Genomic DNA, 21,953 nt, shown 5'->3' on the forward strand with positions numbered 1-21,953 from the left:
GTTTTCTGTGCCTGTGTCTGTGTCTGTCTGTGTGTGCATACACACACACACACACACCCATTTCCAGCTAGTGACACAATCCCAATAACTCCATAGGTTAATTCTGCTGTGGCAAGTATCTGACCAACTTCCACATGGATGAAATGTGGTCTGCGTAATGTTGCCTAGTGATTGAGTAAATGATGTGTTCATGATACCCTTGCCTAAATCATATGGAATGATGGATAGTTAAGCAGGCCTGGAACTGACACCTGTTCTCTGTGTGGAAAAAGAATACAAAGTCAGCAGAGGCTGATCTACGTGGAGCTGAAGTATCTTGGAGAGACTGATGTTAGGCTAACAACTTGTCAATTTTCTCCAACTTTTATGATGTAGAGTTCACTCAAGATTCAGTATCACTCTATCAGCAAAACACATCCATTTCATTTCATGTCATTCAGTGTACCTTTAACAGTGACCAGCAAATAATGGAAGGAATTTGGTTTGTTACAGTGCAAAGGATACTGTTAAAATCCCAAACTATCTCAGTGAACCGTAATTATCAGAGTTTTCTGGAAGATAAAATTACTTTTCAATCAATTAAAGCAAAGGACTTGCTGCGACTGTGCAATCAAAGCCTTGCCCTTTTTAAACATGTGTTGCATATGCAGCACATATTAAAAATGGATGGGGCTTCAATTGTGTGATCAAGCTGCCATCTTGACTTTTTTGGCCACCACCATCCCATGGACACTCCTGAAATAAAGGCTGTGAGACTAGTGCACATTTACCTGGTAGTAAGCACACTGAACAGAGCGGGGACTTAGTTTTTAGTAGAGGACTGCATTGATATTTAGATACTGTATATGCCTTCTATGTCTCATTTTGTGGACCAGCGTAACAGCAAACATTCAGCTACACACTTGTAGTTCAACTACACAATATTCAACACAGGGAGAGTGTTCACTCTCTAGCTGCAGTCTATTGAGGCAAGTAAGTATGGCCAACTCAGTCATGTGAACTGTGTTACATGAAAGTGATTCTACAGATTAAGGGCGAAGTACTGGTTTGAGAAGCAAAGGATCTGCCCAGCAGATCATTTCAAGTGTGGAATTCTGAATGTGTAACACTTCCCCAAACAGTTAGGATGGGATGTCATTTTTTGTTATGATACAGTAAGATTCACTAATACCTATTTGAGTGAAATAATATTGAATTCATTATGTGGACTCTGTTGTAACAGAATAAAAAAAGTAGTATGACAGTGAAAGGTTTTCAAAAGATGAATGTTTTCAGGTTTTTGAAAATGTATCACTCTGCTTAACTGGAGCAGTTATTGGCAATAATTGACCATTATCCACTGACTTAAATTCTCTCAGAACTACCATCTCTGCATAACATCTACTCTTTCTGAGATATGTAAATAGAATTCAAACTGGCAGCATTCAACAGCATCACTGCATACAAAGCTGTACTATTAAATAAGGCAGCTTTTCACAAGAGGACTATCATTTGATGCAATGAAGGTGAAAGGTTTCTGGAATGTGGAATAGAAAATATTTTACTACTAAGTCTGTGAAAATAAAAAGGATGAAGTGCACATTTAAATCTAATCATCTCCTTAATAGATAACTTGATATCTGATATCCTTTAAAGCTATACATTTTCATTGGTCTCTTGAAAATTGAGTTTTTCTTGAAATTAATTCATAAAATCATCAAAATGTGTTGGGAAAATAATAGGCATGCTCACTGGAGAAGTCTTGGAGTTGTAGTTCCAACACATCAGAATTACATCAGCTTGACCAAAGTTGTTCTGTGTTCTACAGTTACTCATGATGATTTCATAATTAGGGTAACTGACCCGCTTATCCCCACCTTCCCAACTTAGTGTGCCAGTGGAACATGATCCAAGATGACTGGTTTGGTCATGCATTGACCATTTCTTCAGTCCTCTCAGTCAGTGCAACAGAGACCAGAAGCCTATTACACTATTTCTCAGTGGTAATGTTTAAGAAAAAAAATCAAAGAAAAATCCATGGTAGGACAGAATGGACAGAATCAGGGTAGCCTCATCTCACCATCTCTGTTTGCCCCCTTTTTTTAACCACCCAGCCATGCAGTTGCAGTGGGTGAGTAAAAGAAAACAGAGACAGTGTTCCTAGAGAAGTCTCATTTTTATGGGATCACTCTGGAATTTTGTCTCTTTCAAAACTGGTTAATTCTTCAACTTACATGGTTGATGCAGGGGAAGGGGGAGTAGCAATTTAGCCCCAAACAAACTCAGAGCTATTTTGTGCTAAAATTATTTCCTCCCCACACGCACACACACATAACATTTTTTTGTTGGGGTTAATTAACTGGATTATGGTATTCACATAACAATCTAATCTTCTCCCACAACACAGTTAATCATATTGTGTGAACAGGACTAGTTTAATCGAGTTCCTTTTGGCTCCAACTGAGTTTCATATACTCAAATGAATAATAATTACATAATAAGGTTTGAAGATAACCTATATAAAGCTAATGATTTTGCCGCAGACATGGAACACGATGTGCGGGAGAGATTGCCATGCAAGCAAACAACCTAAAATGTGGAGTCGGAGTGGCATACAATTCCAAAGTTGGAGGTAAGAAATATAAACAATAATTCTATTTTAGCAGAGGTCTGTTTGAAATGCTGGTGGAGAGGTACCAAGCAAAGGAATATTAATTTGAGTAGCAGGGACAGAAGAAATGATGACAGGCTTTCTGTTTCTATTATATATTCTGATCTTACAAAGGCTGAAAGGGTTATGCATTGCTGCAGTCTAATGAATTTTAACACAACACTGAAAATAATACATTCATTAAGTACTGAAGTCCCTGAACATCAGTGGCTTATTAGGCTATTACTACTGTATATACTTATTTAGATGACCTACAGATGTGGGCAAAATCTCAGTTGTTATTTATTATTATTTTATTATTTTTGTCAATGCATGTTGAAGCAAGCATGGCATGGCCTCACTAGGCATTCAAGCTGCTACTATCGCATTCAGGTCTTTGAACCTTGCAACTTTTGAATGTAGATTTAGTTTTCCTTTACCTCTGATGGAAAACATAAGCTTTTAGTTTTCTGAATTTCAAAAGTGGGTTACTAATGGAAAAGTTTTTTTTTAAAATAAGATTATTTTGGAGGGGAAGATTTTTTTTAAGAAATCACAGGAAAGTCAATGTAATAACCAACTCAACAAGAGTATGTATGCATGTTTGTATGCATGTATCCATTAGTTAATTTAGCATAGTGTAGATTTTAACATGCTCCTGCCAACCTAGCAGTTCGAAAACATGCCAATGTGAGTAGATTAATAGGTACCGCTTCGGCGGGCAGATAACGGCATTCCATTCAGTCATGCCGGCCACATGACCACGGAAGTGTCTATGGACAAACGTTGGCTCTTCGGCTTTGAAACAGAGATGAGCACCGCCCCCTAGAGTCGGACACGACTGGATTTAATGTCAAGGGAAACCTTTACCTTTACCAGATTTTAGCATACTGTAGAACCTGCTCTTTTTTTAAGAATGACCAGAAAATGGAACACCAACCATGGCATACTGTAGAAAAATATGCTGGGTGCCACATAGAATTCTGTGCTACCACCCTTCCTGTCTCCTCTGCTGGTGTACAAGTGATCAAATAGCTTATTTTCAAATCTGATTTTGTTTTCCTATTTCACCTCTTCTGAAATGACTGGTTCTCAAGCCAGAGTAAAAAAAAAAAGTGCTAAATATTGAATCGCCTATATCCAATCCAGTTCTCTATCCTCAAGTCCTTGCAGTTTATAAAAGTGGACAAAATGCTTCAGTTTGCATGGTAACAAGCAATGTTTTGCAATGGCAATGCAGACAGAACACAAAATAATGACTGATTGGGTTTCTCTCTCTCTCTCTCTCTCTCACATGAAGGGATCAGAATGCTGGATGGCATTGTCACAGATGCCATTGAAGCTAGTTCAATTGGGTTCAGTCCTGATCATGTGGATATTTATAGTGCCAGCTGGGGTCCAAATGATGATGGGAAAACTGTTGAGGGACCTGGCAGACTAGCACAAAAGGCTTTTGAATATGGAATTAAAAAGGTAAGGCCTCTTAACACAGAGCAAAAAAGCAGTTAATACATGCCAGAAAATAGAGATGTTCCTTTGTTAGTTTTAGGAATTGCTTTGCCATTTTAGGAACACCAGTTTCAAAAAATGGAACCCGTGTGAAGATAAGTAGAAAGAGCTCAGCAAAACGTCTTTACAGTATTTATATTTAAGGGCTTAACATCTAGATCACCAGGTTGTTTTCTATCAGCCCTCTCTCACGCCTGCTTGCTTTTTTTATTTGCTGTCTTTTTTTCTGCTTGTTTTCCTTTGAATATTAATGGGACTTTATACAAAGAGCTCCTATAAAATATTAATAGAAATGGCCTGCTTCATGAATATTGCATTTATTATTCTTGCATTGAGCCAAAATCTGATCCATTATTTCATAACAGCATGCATAACTCAATTAGTTATAATTAAGATGATGGGAATACTTGATGAGAAAAAGAGCCTTCTTGTTGGTCCTTTAGATCTAGCTAAGGATGAAGTTGAAGTTCATGGGCAGCTTTTTATCCACACATCTACATATGAATTGTATACATACCACCTCAAGTAAAGAAGGAATGCAGGCAGTTGTCCCAGCCTCATTAATAAAAAAAAGCAACACCAATAGTGATAGATTATTGTTTTAGTATTTGAAAATGATCTTATCCTTTCCTTCCAAGTCAGGAACTGTCACTGAAAGTGTAACTCTAAAATCTAAGGTAACACTTAAATCCATTTACTAAGCCTCTAATATCATTGGAGAGATCTGCCTGGTTTTTTCTGTGATCTGGCTTGCCAAATTGTTCAAGATACTCTTTCTTTAACTCTCACCATTTAGGCAGACCAATGTTTGGGGCTGATAATCTGGTTTGAGGTGGGGGGGCGTTGTTGCTGACAGCTACAGCCAATACTTGACTCAGCTCAAATTCCCACTTCACAAACCCACTGAATGTGGAGGTATAAAACAATCAACAGTTGATTGTTCTTAATAAATAAACTAATTTGAACGACCTTATCCAACTTGGTATCATTTAGATGAATTAATCCCAATTTTCTCATCCTTGAGAGTTGTTGGTTCAACATAGATGAATAAACCAGGATGGGGAAAACTGAATTCGAACAATTGCATCACTAACTTGGAATTACATTTTGGAAGGTGAGTTTTCCCTCACTAGGAATGTAGTCAACTGATGATCTACCTGGAAATAAAATGGGGTTATCAAGCTTACTGTCATGAGTAAGGATGGCGAGCAGGGGGCTCTCACCCAGACTGTCAAGCGCATGCGTAGCACTGAGGAACTGTTCAGCCATTCAAAGAGACACAGATCGGGACCGCCTTAACCTTTGGGGTTTATATGGCTGGGTTTTCCCACGCTTTCTCAGTTTGTTAAGATTCTTGTTAAGTACTACTAATAAATATTAGAGACCAAGTCCTCGCCTCAGTGTGTTTCCTGGTAATCAGGACACTTACGATCAATAACTGGAAATGCATCAGTTTTTTTTTCCTTTTCTCAACCACCCTGCAACCCCATCCCACTTAGAACTAAAACTTTTAGTGCACTTGCCAGCGTAATAATGCTTCCATGAAGAAGTCACTGGCCACCTCCTGCTTCTCCAAAATAGTACTTTGTTTGTTTGTTTGCCTTGGGAATTGAGATAGGAAAGGTGCAGAATCAATTGAGGTAAACTGTGGACTTTACTTTAAAATCAGTGCTTTTCAAGAGGGGTAGTGCCCAGTCCAAAGTGAGGATCCTGTAATTGTGCACCTTTGCTACACAGAGAATAACTGGATAGAGCCTGTGTGGGTTCCGATAATCTGCTACACTAGGCTATTATAACTTTGGGTGGTTTGTGGTTCAATTTGTTCTGGGAATCCTGCTATTGTTTAGCATGTCGTGTGGACCAAACTATCATGGCCATCAAGTTAACCCCATGGTGTTTTTTTTTTTAGGCATAGCATATTAGAACCCAGCAATTGTGTACTTCACCTGGGCTTAGGGTTTAGCATGCTATGTGAACTTAGCTTGCATCACCCTTTTGTCTTTCTTCTGCCTCTTATTTCTCCTTTGCTGTCATTCTCTACTTTCTCTCCTTCACCATTTTCCCCTGCTCTCTTTCTGGTTCCTCTTCAGTCTTTGGATAAAATCATTCACCCACTCCTCTTTTTCTCAGCCTGTTCAGCCATGATTTTTGAAGATGCATTCAGTACACAGAAGTTTTTTTTTTAAAGAAGTCTTATTCCTACATGCCAGTGAGGAATACCATGAGACATCAGAATGACAAAAGTTGCATCACACCAGCATGCCATAAACTCTACTCTTTTTATACATGCTGGTGTTATCATGACACACATATGAAAAGGGAAGGGCTTGCACTATGACGGCACAATGTGGTTTTCGTCATTCTGAGCCCCTTGCTCCACCCCTGCAGACATGGCTGTCCTGATCCATTTCTGGATTTTGAATTTTCCCTATGAAGTCAATAGGGTGGTTTGAGAGCAAGTCTGAAGCTCAATGTTTAGACTTTTACCACAGACCATACGGAGGGCAATTCTTCATCCTTGCTTCCTCCTGGCATAGCTAACTTTGACAGATATCATGCATTGTCTAAAGTAAGGTGAACAAGGAGTCACATTTTCCTAATGAGAGTTACTGTTTTCTTCATGAACAGTTTACAAAAAGGACTCTTTTGTTATCATTGCTATGCTTGTCATAGCCTGTGAGCCATCTTTTTGAAAATTCACCCAAGCGTATTAGTAACAAGCCACTTTTTATAGTGAACATACTTTCATTAATCTTTTTTTTAAATAGACGCTTTCTATTAAAATGTTAGCAATCCTCTAGTTCCAGCTCTGTTTTTTTATTTTTAGATGGCCTTTTCTTTTTTCATAATCTTGAAGGGGGGGGGATGATTTTCTTTATAGTTACCTCATCATCCAGAAAGGCAACTAGTGATGAACAGGCATAGTTAATTTCTGATGTTAATTACTGAAGAACCAAGAATTATGAAACAACAGAAAAACAGTTTTAAAGGCTTTACTATTTCCTTCTATGAAATGGACATGCCAAACACAGAACACATAAAATGCCAATGCTCTTGTGTTGATTCACACTAGTCACATAGATAATTCATTATCACTATTTCAGTTGCAATACATGGAAATGAAAGGAATTCCTAGAATTTAAAGTAGTGTTTCTGTTTCTGTTTTTTGCTTTTTGCTTTTTAAAAAAGATTTGTGTTCTCTCTGAGCAACTATTCATATTGCTTACCTTTTTTTTTGGCCTGCAGATCGTTGGTTAATATATCTTATATTCAACAGAGCAAATGACCATAAATTGAGTAAGAATAAGTACAGTAGTCAAATGTTGAGCTAGATGTGGCCAGAGCTGTGGATGTCTGAGGTGTATACATTATGAATAGAATAGTCTTTTTAAAAGAAATTATCAACAAATAGTAAACACTTCATTTAATTATTCAGTGCTTTATAAAATGATTGTACTGTGATGGAATAGATATATCATATGAAATATATATTAGTATTTCCCAAAATATTAATTTGTAATGCAGCAAATGTGCAGCTATTGTTTATTAGTTCCATAGATTCCTTTAATTCCTTAAGGAACATATCTGTGTTTCAGAGATTGTCTAGACATCAGGACATTGTTACTAGGAAAATAACAGCGCTTTAACATCTTAAGATATTGCATCTCAAAGAGCAGGCTGAAAGATGATTGGCTCATTGCAAACAATAATTATGATTTCATGGATCATTAACTATTCTCCCCATAATAATATTTGCATGCCAAGTACTAGAAAGGGGGAATTTAAAACAAAAATATACTTTTGTCAGTGCAGTGTGTTTTACCACAAGTAGTGAGTCCTCAGTCTTCACTTAGAAAAAAATTATTTGACACCACAAATGGACCATCCTTAAATTTTTGCTTGGTCTGAATTAGTCTGAGCTCTACAGCCAGTTCCTGAAAATAGGCCTTATGCATTTTGGAGTGTGCAATGTCTCTTTCTACCTTTACCAGCATAGAGGCTGACCAACGTTTGGTTGATTAGACAAATGAGAAATTTCATCCAGCTCTTGTGACCTTTTGCACCATTAGAATATAATGCTTCTGCTTTCCCTATTAAAATATATTGTCTATTGCAGTGTTTCTCAACCTTGACAATTTGAAGATGTGTGGACTTCAACTCCCAGAATTCCCCAGCTAGCCATACTGGCTGGGGAATTCTGGGAGTTGAAGTCCACACATCTTCAAGTTGCCAAGGTTGAGAAACACTGGTCTATTGCTTCTCTAGCCACAACTCTCTCAGTCTGGACCATGCTGACAGCCAAAGACCTCAGAAAGGCTCTGTTTGTTGTTTTCCATCCACTGATGCAACTTTTCACACCGTACTCAGTGTGAGGCTCCTTACTATGTCCTCATTCCCCTTGCACCCTCAGCTTTCTGCCTTAGAAGTCAGCCCTTCAAGCATTCCAGTCCATTATCGCTTTTTCATCATTAGATCTTATCTTAGGATCTCTTTAGACAATTTAACCTTTTATTCATGCAGGGAAAATGTCCTTGCTTGCATTGGTCTATGGCTAATCATTCCCCTTCAGATCATTCAAAAACATTCTATGATGTCATAGACACTATGTAGATCTACTGTTTACCTTCGTACCAATTAAAGATACTGATCTCTCCAAATAACATTCATTTGCATTTTTGTTTCAACAAAATAAGGGAGCTTCCTTACTCTGATCCTCATTTTAAAACTTACTGACAAAATGGGCATGAAAATTACATCTGGGGGACAATGCACACTTCTGTACTCACAATAATCATCCTTTCCTTTCATTTCCTTTAGGGAAGAAAGGGGAAAGGCTCCCTTTTTGTCTGGGCTTCAGGGAATGGTGGCCGCCAAGGAGATAACTGTGACTGTGATGGTTACACAGATAGCATCTATACAATCTCGATCAGCAGTGCTTCTCAGCAAGGCCATTCTCCTTGGTATGCAGAGAAGTGTTCCTCAACACTGGCCACAGCATACAGCAGTGGGGACTATTCTGACCAGAAAATTGTAGGTTGTTTTTACCAGATTTAACCAACATTTCTGGGGGTCAACCATAAAGTAATTTGTTGAGCATGGATGATAAATTCATGGAAACTACTCTTAATGGTCTAATAGTCATAATTCAGATATAGTGGGGCATTTTCATTCAGGACTAAACTTCATTCTTTGTCTTTTAAGTAAGCCCACGGAACCACAAACAATGTGGCTGATGATTGGTGACACTGGGAGGTATTTTGGGAGGAGAGATGGAGGAGTTTTAAAGGATAAATTCAGCTTGTGAAGATTTGCAGCAAAAAGCCATCAAAAACACACCACAAGCATATTGCTGAAATAATGCATAATCACCTTTTGTTCAAATGGAAGAGGGACTCCATCTTTCTTGCCTGCAACAACAATGCAACTTCTATATAAAGGAGACTCTCAAATCTAATATGAAAAGGACTGTCTCTCTCTGGAGAAGAAAAAAAAACTTGGAATGAATTTGCTTTCAGCGCCAACAATAAAAATTAAGTTTCCTTTCATGTTAATAGCAGGAAGCTTCTCCAACTAATAGATTATTGTGGATATGTTCAATCCAGTAATGTACGAACCTTTCCTATAATAGTAGTCAGAGCAGGAATTAGTGCAAGCCTATTTAATTCAAACAGGAAAATACCAGAATAATAGTGTTGTCTTGACTGAGAAACAGATGCATCTATCTTTGAGAAGTAACTATGCCAGTTACAAAAGTGAAAAGGCCATTCTACATAACAAGTTATTTATGATGTGCAATACCTCACTGTAAATTTTGTAGTAAATTGATTATAGTACAGCCACTGCATAAACTGTGTTCATTACTCTTGGTGAAATGTAACTGGTGGCTTCTTTAGAAGTTCACTGACTACATCTGAGTGGAGGACCAACCCCAGAGAGACTTGCTGCACAGAGTAGAAAGACGTACTACTTGGGCAGTAGCAGACTCCACCACTCTCACCCTTTGGGGTTTCTCATGCAACCACATCTTCCCCAGCAGCAGTGCTGTTATTCATCTACTGAACAGCCACCTACTTGGCCATCCGATAAGCAACACCATGAGAGCATCCACAGAATGACACATTGTGAAATGGTTGTGTCAGTTGTTTGTACAGGTAGAAACTTCAGGCATCTCCCAGCACTGCTCTGATGGACTTCTCAGATCAGCGCCTATGGAGTAATTGGCTATAGTGGCAAGCTCCTCGAGAGACCCATGTGCCACCAAAGCAATGAGGCTGTCTCTTTGGGCAATAGTCAAGGGATTGGGAAGAAGGTAGGGGTTTGTCCCTAATTCATCACCCAGCCCCAAGTCCACTGTTCAAAGTGGCTGCTTCATTTCCCCTAATGGGAGTGCCAGGTATCTTTGCGAGACTCATCAGTGCAAAACAATTGCCTGGATTCATCAAAGGGCAGGGGAGATAATGATATGGGAACTATTTATTTATTTATTTATTATTTATTTATTTAATCAAATTTGTCACCGCCCATCTCCTCCCACCAGAGGGACTCTGGGTGGTTTACAACAATGTAATCAATAAAACAATAAATATACAATATAATTAATATATAAAAATACGATATATAGAAATACAATTACAAGAAGACAATCAATATAAATAAAAATAAAATCCAAATGGCAGATGATCTAACTCAGTTATAGTTATATAGTTAGATATATAACTATTCTATTGACCCTTCCATCTGATCTCTTGGGTTGTCACTGAATCAAGGTATGTGAAACATGGAGGTGGGAATCATCTCTTTCCAGTAAATTCCAGTCTTTTATTGAGAAACAGAGATGTAAGGAAGGATAAAAATAATCAGTATTATTGGTCAAAAACTCCAACATTTTACATCTAAGGTTTACAGATTCTGCTACATTCAAATACGTACATGTACACATTTCAATACTGTACTTTCACAAATTGTAATTTTGCAGGCACTAATGTGAGGCACTTTATCCAAGCAGGGCACTTCATTTTCTAATAAACCATCTGTTTCATTTTCCAAATTACAGTACTGGGCTCTGTTAGAATGAGAAGAAGGGAAAGAAAAGTATTTGCTATCAACCCCTATGTATTTTCTAATATGGCAATCATTTTACAGTGATGCATTTTATGATTCCACAGTAATTCTGAAACACTTATTTTTATCCAACTAGGATTTCATAATAAGGTGAGCTCCTTTGACATTGCATATGTTCTTTCAGTATGAGCTATTTCAATAGAAAATTGAACTCAGAATAGATGGTGAGGGTTTTCAACTCTTATTTTATCTGAAAGAGGACAACAGGTTCCGGGGCAACCCACAAAGAACACTTCTGTGCATTGTCCTGGTTAACTGTACCCTTTATATGATGTCTACTTCCTTCAGATAAGTGCTGATCTTCATAATGAATGCACGGCCACTCACACGGGGACTTCGGCATCTGCTCCCTTAGCCGCAGGGATTTTTGCTCTAGCCCTAGAAGCCAAGTAAGTCTTCTTAAACTTCTTCCTAATTAGGAAAGCTTGAGACTTTGATTCAATTCACATTCCAAGCAAACTGACCTGTTCCACATCGCCAGCCTAAACATCTGCAGCAGGGAAAAGGAAAACAAATGACAAAGCATGCATGGTGATATCGCAAGGCAAACCCTAGTACTTGCATTGGTATCCAAGTATGACGGGCCGGGAGATTGCAACTCCATGTCACATTTTATCATTTTTCAAATTGTTGCAGTATATATTGGACACCTATGATTGCCAAGACATATCTTTGGAATGTGTCCAAAGTTTGTAATTCAGTTGTCACCTGGAAAAATATCAAAGAAAAACCCTTCACCTACACCCATATAAAATAGGTATTTTCAAAAAGAGAAAAATAATCAAATTCAGAGTGCGAGATAAAGAAATCCTCTCTCTTTTCTCTCTCTATATACTGTATATAGTCTTATGTGCGTGTTTGTATGTATGTATGTATGTATTCTTTAAGTTTAATCTCTTTCATACATACATACATACATACATGAAAGAGATTAAACTTAAAGAAGCTGCATCAGTCAATTGCTGTTCATTCATCAATCTATTCTGTTTCAATACTAATCTGCATTTTAAAACAATTGGTACAAAATTAGATAACAAAACCGGATTTAAGCAGGCATTAAATCTTAAGTAAAATTTTCTTTTACTTAGACTTGGATGAACCAGATGAAACTGATACGGATTGGAAAGAGAATGATCAGTCCATTCCTATATTGTATGCTTTTTCTTGCTATCCTTATGGGGCTATTGCAGTTCTGTTCTTTGAAACACAATCCCCCAAGGGTTTTAATCTCTAAACAAAAACAAAAGCCGTATTTTGAACCTTTCAGAAAATCCCTTCAAAGACAGCCTAAAGATAAGGATCAGAAAAACCATTTAGAAGTACACAGTAGAGAACAAATATAACATAATGGTAAATAGAATAGAGCAATAAATATTGTAATAAGGTAACCTGATTAGCTAGTCTATCTTCCCAGCAGAGAACAGAGTTCCTTTATCTCTAAGTAATTTCTGCATTTTGGCATGAATCTTTCATGACATTCGAAACAAAAATACTGGTGGAAATTTAGTAGAGAGCTGCTGACTAGTGGGGCTAATATTCTGAACTGAGCGCTTATACTCTTAAAGATAACCTACTCACCAGGGAAGGGGGGAAGAGTATTCTGTGCCTATCAAAAAAAATGGTGGATTATGGGCAAAGGTCTTAAAACCTTAATCAACACCAAAATTGACTAGAATTTCATTTGTGATAGTCCTAATCTAACCTGGAGGGATATGCAACATTTGGTAGTCTGGACGTCTGAATTTGATCCACTGGCCAACAATCCAGGATGGAAGAAGAATGGAGCTGGGCTGATGGTGAACAGCAGATTTGGATTTGGATTACTCAATGCTAAAGCCCTGGTAGATTTGGCTGATCCTAAAAACTGGAAAGGAGTGCCAGACAAGAAAGAATGCATAGTTAAGGACAATGGCTTTGAGCCAAGGTAAGAGCTGATACTGGTTTTATTTTGGTTCAGTTGTTATCTGAACTCTGATTCAAAGTAGTGTGGAAACCCATAGCCCTCCAACATAAGAACATTTTTTCAAATGCCCCAGTGGACTGCTTCCATCTGGTAGTTCTTTTATTATCTAGCCATGTAGTAAACATATTTATACTTTTTTGAAACAGCAACTGTTGCATGGCAAAAACAAGAAGAGGGGGGGGAAATGAAATGGGGACTATAGCTTGATAACATACACTTTGCATACAGAAGGAACCAGGTTCAATCTACCCAACATCAGATAGTATGTGAAATTTGAGAGCTCAATCAGCCTTCAGCTAGGGCCCACTGCCATCCATATTTGTTTGGAACAGTGTTCCCCTGCAACAATAAATTATCTTGGTATTTTTCCCCAGTACAGTGCTCCAGGGCATCATGGGAAATTTAAAATTGGCTTAAAGGACCTCTGGCTTAGTATAAAGCAATTTTGCAGATTTTTAAAACTGCATCAGAATTTCATGAAATAAATTAAGTTTCTAATCATGTTGCCAGGTTATTGAGAGCTAGTGGCGAAGTTACCATTGAAATTCCTACAACAGCTTGTGAAGGCCAAGAAAATGCCATTAAATCCTTGGAACATGTACAGTTTGAAGCAACAATTGAATATTCCCGCAGGGGTGATCTTCATGTGACCCTGACTTCCCCATCAGGTAAAAGAGACACACTGTCTATTTTTGTGGCATAATTTTGTTTTAATATTTTGACAGATACCAGAATAAAGAATACATTGGGAAGTGGAATACTTGCCAACAAATTAGAATGGATATAAAGAAAAAAATATCCTGAAATTTCAAATAAAAATGTATATCCATGAGGACATTTTGGACAGCATGAGTCAGCCGCATAGCAGCCCTAACCCTAACCTAAACCATGCATATCCTTTGCATTATCTAGCCAGATATCTTTGGTGTGTTAAAGTGTGAGGGAGCAACAAAGAACCTCACATGTTGGAAGACTGCTTCGTCTCTTTCTACAGGTTCTCTAAAGTTTCAGACTGCCAGATCAGCATTAATGAATCTATCTTGTCCCAATCAGATGCATTTCATAAACTAGACATGAGGATGGTTGTTCTCATGACTGCAGTTCCTTAAAACTGATATTTCTTTTTATTCTGGAGGTAATGTACTGCAGTGAAGATTATTGGCTATTAATAGCCCTAAACTCAGGGATTTGTTTCATCTTTTTATAAACCTAAACAGATGGTCTTTATTTTATCTGGGGACAGCATATTTCATCATTTGACTTTTTTTATTGGTCTTATTAAATTGATCTCCATGCAGTTTGCTTCAGTGTACTCCTAAAATACTACTAATGCCAATACTGTAGAATAAAGTAGTTAGATCCAGCTACTTTCTAACAAAACTATGCATCTCTCTTTTGGAAAGCACACTGAGCTTAGACTTACACATCCACTCATTGTTGTTTAGCAAGAGAACATTACTATAGGACAGCATTCTTATATCATACTTTGTAGGCCACATATTATGGCAATTTTGCTTTGCTTTCTGTTAGAATGGCTCATGGTCAACAGAGCAATTTGCCATCTCTCCTCAAACTTCACAGACTTTCTGACACTTTACTCAGGTTTCAGTTGGATTTGTGGCAGAATTAAATGAGACATGATTCTTGGTGAAGTCGCCTCTCTTCTGTATTCATTTAAGTTGACATCTTCCACTTGCTGCTTACAGCTCTGATCAGAAGTGCTTTGAAGAAAATAGGTTATTGATTACAAAGTAAGTTGGGAAAGCAAAATTAGGAAGGTTTATGATCAGTGGGGAAATGAATATTTTGCATGTAGAGAGAAACTTTGCATGCAAGTTTCTGTCAGTGATGTCTCCAAGTAGGAGAAAGGTGGGAAAGTCTCCTGCCTGAAATCTTTGGCAGTTTAGTATGTTCACTGACATTAGTATTTTCTAAATATGAAACATGTATTGTATTCTTTGGCACTACCTATTTCCCAAACATACATTCTGAACAACTTCTTAAAAACATAAACATAGCTAGATGGTTCAGGATGTTAAGATCCAATCTACCCATCTATTGTGCTCCTGGCAATTTCTTCTTTTTTTCCTTCTGCCTGTGGTGGTTAGTAGTACACAGTGAACATCTTGGCAGCTTGATATGGCACATCCCAAACCTACAAATGTAAACAATAGCTCACTTTGCTTTATGAACTTCAATCCATGTGTTGAAAGAAGCAATGAGTGTATCAAGCCAGCTTCTCTGCCCTTTCACAAATCCATGTATTAAGCATAGATTTCTGAAGAAGAAGCCTTGTCTTAATCCTCTGTGTCCATATACTTCCACAGAATTATAACGTTGTATTATCATAATTACAGTTTCCATGGAAGCCTACATGCATAAAATCCTATATACCTAGGCTTACTACATAGTTTTAATACTCGTATCACCTTGAAGTTGATCCCACACATTCTTTAATAAAAAGAGATTAAAATGTCCTTATTGCTAAGTGCACAAGACTGCCTACCCAGGATTTATCGACGGCTCTTTTCACCTCATTTCACACTGATCTGTGTTCAACCCCATGCTTCTGGTTGCCTAAGTTTTCAGCAGCCCTTCTGCAGCTGAGCTGATTGACTTCTGTCTCATTTCAAGCTCAAGAACCAACCCCTTGCCACCATTTCATCAGGCTTCCTAAGCTGAACAGAAAGGTGGCAGCTGTTGGACAGCTGCTGCATTATTGGTCAGCTGGAGAGATTCCTGTCTGGTTCATGTAGAGTTCTCAGCATTGTGAAGGTGGCAGCAGTGAGGACACTCATGAAGTGGCACAAAGAGGATTCTGAGGATATAGAGGGTGAAACTGGTGGTTGTGTGCCTTTTGCCTGCTAAGTTGCATTTTATAGTATCTCATACTGGAATGCCATTTTTTTTTTCTCTGATACAGGGACCAACACAGTCTTATTGGCTGAACGGCAAAGAGATAAATCACCCTATGGCTTTAAGGACTGGGATTTTATGTCAGTTCACACTTGGGGTGAGGATCCAACAGGAACATGGACTTTAAAAATAATTGATATGGTGAGTAAGAAAAGTCACATGTATGGATGTAAACTAAGAGTAAGATACAGTATGGCAAAACTCTTGCGATCTATTAACCATGATTATCTCACTAAATATAGTTAGGAAATAGGCTAATGATAACTCTTTTTTCTGTAGCCTCAATGGATAGCTGCATTTGTGTCCAGCTTACTGAATATAAAGTTAAATGTATTGTGTTCCTAAAGTCAATGGTTTTGTATTTTCTTGTCAGATAAAACTAATGATTCAATTGGCAAACTGCCCTCCCTCCCTCCCTCCCTCCCTCCCTCCCTCCCTCCCTCCCTGATTTTATTCTGGAATATGGCCTTTAATTTCAAGGTGAAAAGTTTCAGCTGACTTGGGAATGGAACTATAATTTCCATTACTCCTTTGGCTCTAAGTTATAAGACCAGTTTCACACAAAAACAAAAACATGTAGAGCTGTGGATGAAATAGGTGTAAAAGAATATTAGCAATGAATAAATGATCAAATGTTTCATAATTAAAGCTGGATATTGAAATTATATGACAGCTCCCTTTTCTAATTAAGCAGGATTCTTTTTCCACCTTTTCTTTGACACCTTGGTAAGGACTAGAGACTTAGCTTTGAAAAAAATCAAGCCAAAAATTTCAGTACTGCCTGAGATCTATAAGAAGGCAGGACCCCAATTGTGGAGTGGTATTCTGTAACTTTAAAGGCAAAACTGAAATACTTTGGCCACATAATGAGAAGACAGGATACCCTGGAGAAGATGCTGATGCTAGGGAGAGTGGAAGGCAAAAGGAAGAGGGGCCGACCAAGGGCAAGGTGGATGGATGATATTCTAGAGGTGACGGACTCGTCCCTGGGGGAGCTGGGGGTGTTGACGACCGACAGGAAGCTCTGGCGTGGGCTGGTCCATGAAGTCACAAAGAGTCGGAAGCGACTAAACGAATAAACAACAACATTCTGTAACTTACAGTAAGGCAAACTGTAGCTATATTTTGCAGCAATTGCCTGGTATTTGTACTAAGGGCAAAAAGGTGTGTTTCCTTGAATGGCAATTCATACTGGATAGTTTTGGATGGTCCACTTGCCAGTTTTTGTCAATGTAGTGAATATATTTATTGTGGCTAATGATTTCAGATAAGTTTAAATTATTCTGTTGAGAAATTAATCAGAGTCAAAATGTTTTCCTTATGGTGTTAGCTTTGTTCTTTTATTGCAAATGTGTTTAGCTCTAGTTTGATTAAAAATGTTGGAACTGATTATTCTAAAAGTGGTCCCAATGAATGTATTGATAGCAAACACTCAGCAGTAAAAGATACCTACTGCAGTTAGTTAATTACTGGTGGGTGGGTATATTTGTGTTAGTGATTATACAGAATAAGAGAATTATCATTAGGGAAACCTGTAAAATTTAAAAGTGAAGATGATATTTAATTGATTACAAACTGAAAGTAAGTTAGATCTTTGGCTAAGAACTTTGTGCATTCATAATGTAAATATATTTAAAAACAGGATACCTGGCAACTTAAAAGGCAAAAGGGGATAGCATTTCAGTGCAAAGTGGCAAATAGAGAAAGCAGCATTTCTAAATTCATGGCACCTTGTTGCTCTAGAAAGCAATTTTCGCACCAATGAGCCTTAACTTTAATCACTGCTACCAATGGGATTTTCACTAGGATTCACTGCTGATAATGAATAGAATTTAACCTTAGGTTTTTAGAACAGTTTTTAGATGAACTGGTACTTCTGGGGCCTATGTAAAAAACGTAATGACAATTATTTTTATTTTTATTTCTTAAAATCACATTTGTCTCCTGAAATGCCAAGTAGACAAATTGTGAACTTCAATAGTAAGTTGCATAACAATTAAAATATTTTAGGAATGTTACTCAGTGGGTCAACACCCGTAATTCATTTTAGATGGAAATGAATCGGGACACTTCCAAGATAGGAATGGGTGGATCTATCAATTTCATTTTGCTCGATATATTTTTAAAAACTTAAACCTAGGGTCAGAGCATTTGTGTATAAATTTCGGTATGCATATGAACTGTTCTCAACATGTATATTTTATCCAATCTTTAATGTGTTATCTGAACATAATCCAGTTTTGTATACACTTTACCCTAGAATATATGCATTCCTGTTTACCAATTTTTGAGCTATAAGCTACATTGTATGTTTGGTAATATGGTATGTTTGGACACATTAACGTGTTCTGATTTACATATATATTCAGAAAGTGAATGGGATAATACAACCTTAATGAACTTCCCACTCATCCTTTATTACAATTGGCTGTTACTCTTTTAAATAAAATATTTATGCTTAATCTCTGTACATTCAATTGAAGTAAGTATATATGTAACTATTTTAAGAAACATCTACATATTCTATTAATATGTGAATATAAAGAGGCAGTGTATATGAGTATGTAAACATCATTGGGTTTAAATATTTTAAAATTCAATAAGCATTTTGTAATGCTCTTCCATTTTTATGTCTTAAACTTATGGACTGTAATTGACAGTCCATTGACAATTATACTACTTTTCCTCAGTCTAGAAGAATGCAAAATGAAGGCAGAATTGTGAACTGGAAATTGATTTTGCATGGCACGTCTACCCGACCTGAACATATGAAGCAACCTCGTATCTATACATCATACAACACTGTCCAAAATGACAGGAGAGGTGTGGAAAAGATGACAGACTCAGTGGAGGTACCCATCTAGCCGTATACCTATCCATAATTTCTTTATAAGATGTGAAACAAATTAGAGGACTGGAATGGTTTTTCTTCTAAATTAAGATGTTCCAAATCAATATTGCTTTTCTCCCTCTGGGACTCTGGAATTTCCCAGCATTAGATGTGATTGTGACTACTTGGTTAGATGGTTTTAAAGAGAAATTCATGAAAGACTGGCATAAGAACAACAGCTAGGTATGGGAGTCCAAGGAAATTCCTGGTGTGGTGCCAATGTGCTATTTATAAGCACTAGCTGCAAAAAAAATGGAGAAGCAACACTGGAAAAGTTGCTGTTGCGTTAATCCTCTGCCTGCTAGCTTTTTGTCTGGCTACTAGTTAGTAATGCATCTGGTTCAAAAAGCTCCTTATGTTCTAATTCATGTAGAATACATACATAAATGTCCTGGATATGCTGATTCCCAAGCCATTGCAAAGTTTCTCCACAGGTCTCTAGAGCATCTTAAATGTGCTGAGTCTCAGGCATGTATAACTAGCTACATACTGTATGTCTAGCACCACAGAAACAGAATTCTGTTTTTTTGTTCTCAGGACTTCCAGCCCAATCAGCATTAGCAGAAAACTTGTGAACTTCTTTTGCTAATAATCAACAGCTCCTGATGTTTGGTACCCTCATATCTATCTTTCAGGAGCACACCACCCAAGAGAACCTGAGTGACAAACGCAAAGTAACAGGAAGCACTAGCAGCAAGCAGCAAAACCAAGATGTGGTTCCCTCTGATGCAATGCTCCGTCTACTCCAAAATGCATTCCATAGTCAGTTGGTTGGGAATCATTTACCAAAGAAGATGCTAAATGAAAACACAGATATTCCATATGAACATTTCTATCAAGCTCTCGAGAAACTAAACCATGGCCCCCAGCTGAGAGACTCAGAGGAGTCTCTATATAGTGACTATGTTGACCTTTTTTACAATTCAAAATCATATAAACACAGGGATGACAGACTACTACAAGCTTTAATTGATATTCTAAATGAGGAAAATTAAAAGTCCTTGGCAGAAACACTGGGTTGGAAATATTCACATACCCCCATCTCCACTGCACTCCTAATTTCAGACTAATTGCCATATATTGTAACATTTCCATGAACACAACTGGTATTATTCCATATTTATCAGCTGCCTATAAAATAAGCAAAATGAAAAGGTTGCTAGATGTGAAATAACAACCTGTTTATTCAAAGCTTTCAATAATCCTTTCAGATAGGCAGCCTCCTTCAGGAATGAGTAGAACAAGTATCTCAAGGAAATAGCACAAATTCACTGCAACAGTTGTTTATAATCCCTTCTGTACAAATTACAAATATATTAGGTTTTATTTCTGCTGGTCTATCTCAAAATGTAATGTTTGGAGATACCAGGAGATTTGTTTGTCTTTCTAAGCAACAGAAAATATGGTCCCTGAGTACAAAAACGCGTAGCACATAGCCCCTCTCCTTGACCCCTCTCATCCCAATTTTGGAACTAGAAAGCCACATCCATGCTTCAGGTATAAAGTACATTTAAAGATAGCTCAGATGAGATCAAAAGGGGCCCAAACTAATCGGGCAATCAAAAATGTTTCAGGCAGAAGAAAACCTGGAGAATATATATCTTCCCACTGATTCGGTGAGTACCATCCTATGCATGCTTATTCCTAAGTAAAACCCATTGATTTCAGTGGGTCGTACTCTCAGGGAAATATGCATAAGGATTACAATTCTAATTTATGGGGAAGACTTGCAGAAGAAACAAGGCAGTGTCATAACACCCTGCCAATTTCTTTCAGCCCAAATACTGAAATCCATTTACTCTTAGATCCAGTTTTTATTTCCTTTCCCCTCACAGCTTTCTTTTTAAAAACACAGTTTCCCCCTACAGTTGGTTAGTTTTAACAAATAGGATAAATCTGTTTTTGTTGTGGTGCCTCTACACTCTCTTTCCTTCATCAGGAGAACTACCTATTACATCAGCCAAGCCAGGCATGGATTTTGGAAAAATCAAAGAGCCTGTCCTGTTTATTTCAGAGGACAAGACAAGAAGAATCTGCTAGCACAAGCAGGCAATTAGAATTGAGTCCTAATGGAAGGGCATTGGTTCTTCTCTTTCACTTGGATGAATATCAGCCCCTCTTAGGTTCTCAGGCTCATACAGTTCAGGAGATGGCATTCTCAGAATATATATATAGAGAGAATTTTTTTAAAAAAGGAATTCTAAATATAAATGTCAAACACTGAATAGAATTATATTGGATTTCTATTTTTTCATCATGAATGACACATTTCCCAGCACCCATCTGAGAAACTGATGTCTGTTCAAAACTGATATAATAAGCCAATAACCAAAGACCAGACAGGTTTTTTTTGAAGTAATGAAATATTCCTTTTTTTAAAAATGGTTTGGCTGTTACATTAGACATGGCAGGACTTAACAGAGAATAAGTATTAAGCTGAAGCCTGTCAGAGGCTGAAACAGATAAAAATATGAAAAAAGATCATGAAGGAAATGAAGAAAGAAAATAGGAATAAAGAAGGCTGTAAGATCAGAAGAAAAAAAAGGTGGGGGGAAAAAAGCAGATTACAGGCAGAAAGCTATGCCATAAAACATCACTTTCTCATTGAACTATAGGCATAACAATCATGAGAAAATCAATAAGGTTTAAAATAACATACAAATCACATAAATTCACCTTTTCCCAAAGTGCATGTTTTTGTAGTAGTCAGTTTTGCAATTCATTTGAAATCTATAGTAAACCCCACCAAGGACTATTCATGTCTTAGATAACAGCCAGGAATCACATCTTTTTGACTCCCCATCCCCCCACCCCCATTTTTCTCTCTTGCCAGATTAAAATCAAAACCATCATATTACCAGAATGCTCTATTTCTGCCTCAGAATTATATTTGGGGCCACAGACATTAGACTAGGCACACAGGT

At 37.5% G+C, this 21,953-nt stretch overlaps 1 protein-coding gene across 1 annotated transcript in view; it reads left to right on the top strand.

The window, feature by feature from the left end:
• PCSK1 (proprotein convertase subtilisin/kexin type 1) overlaps positions 1-21,214 on the top strand; it is a 38,467-nt gene extending 17,253 nt beyond the window's left edge. Inside the window, exons 6-14 of the mRNA XM_063295401.1 lie at positions 2,523-2,611; positions 3,930-4,102; positions 8,957-9,169; positions 11,549-11,649; positions 12,951-13,184; positions 13,734-13,891; positions 16,147-16,280; positions 18,830-18,991; positions 19,665-21,214. Coding sequence (XP_063151471.1) covers positions 2,523-2,611; positions 3,930-4,102; positions 8,957-9,169; positions 11,549-11,649; positions 12,951-13,184; positions 13,734-13,891; positions 16,147-16,280; positions 18,830-18,991; positions 19,665-20,024 — 1,624 coding nt within the window. The 3' untranslated portion in view covers positions 20,025-21,214. The remainder of the gene's footprint in view (positions 1-2,522; positions 2,612-3,929; positions 4,103-8,956; positions 9,170-11,548; positions 11,650-12,950; positions 13,185-13,733; positions 13,892-16,146; positions 16,281-18,829; positions 18,992-19,664) is intronic.
• The last annotated feature ends 739 nt before the right edge of the window (positions 21,215-21,953 follow it).

This window comes from Candoia aspera, chromosome 2 (assembly GCF_035149785.1).
Source record: "Candoia aspera isolate rCanAsp1 chromosome 2, rCanAsp1.hap2, whole genome shotgun sequence".
Taxonomy (NCBI): domain Eukaryota; kingdom Metazoa; phylum Chordata; class Lepidosauria; order Squamata; family Boidae; genus Candoia; species Candoia aspera.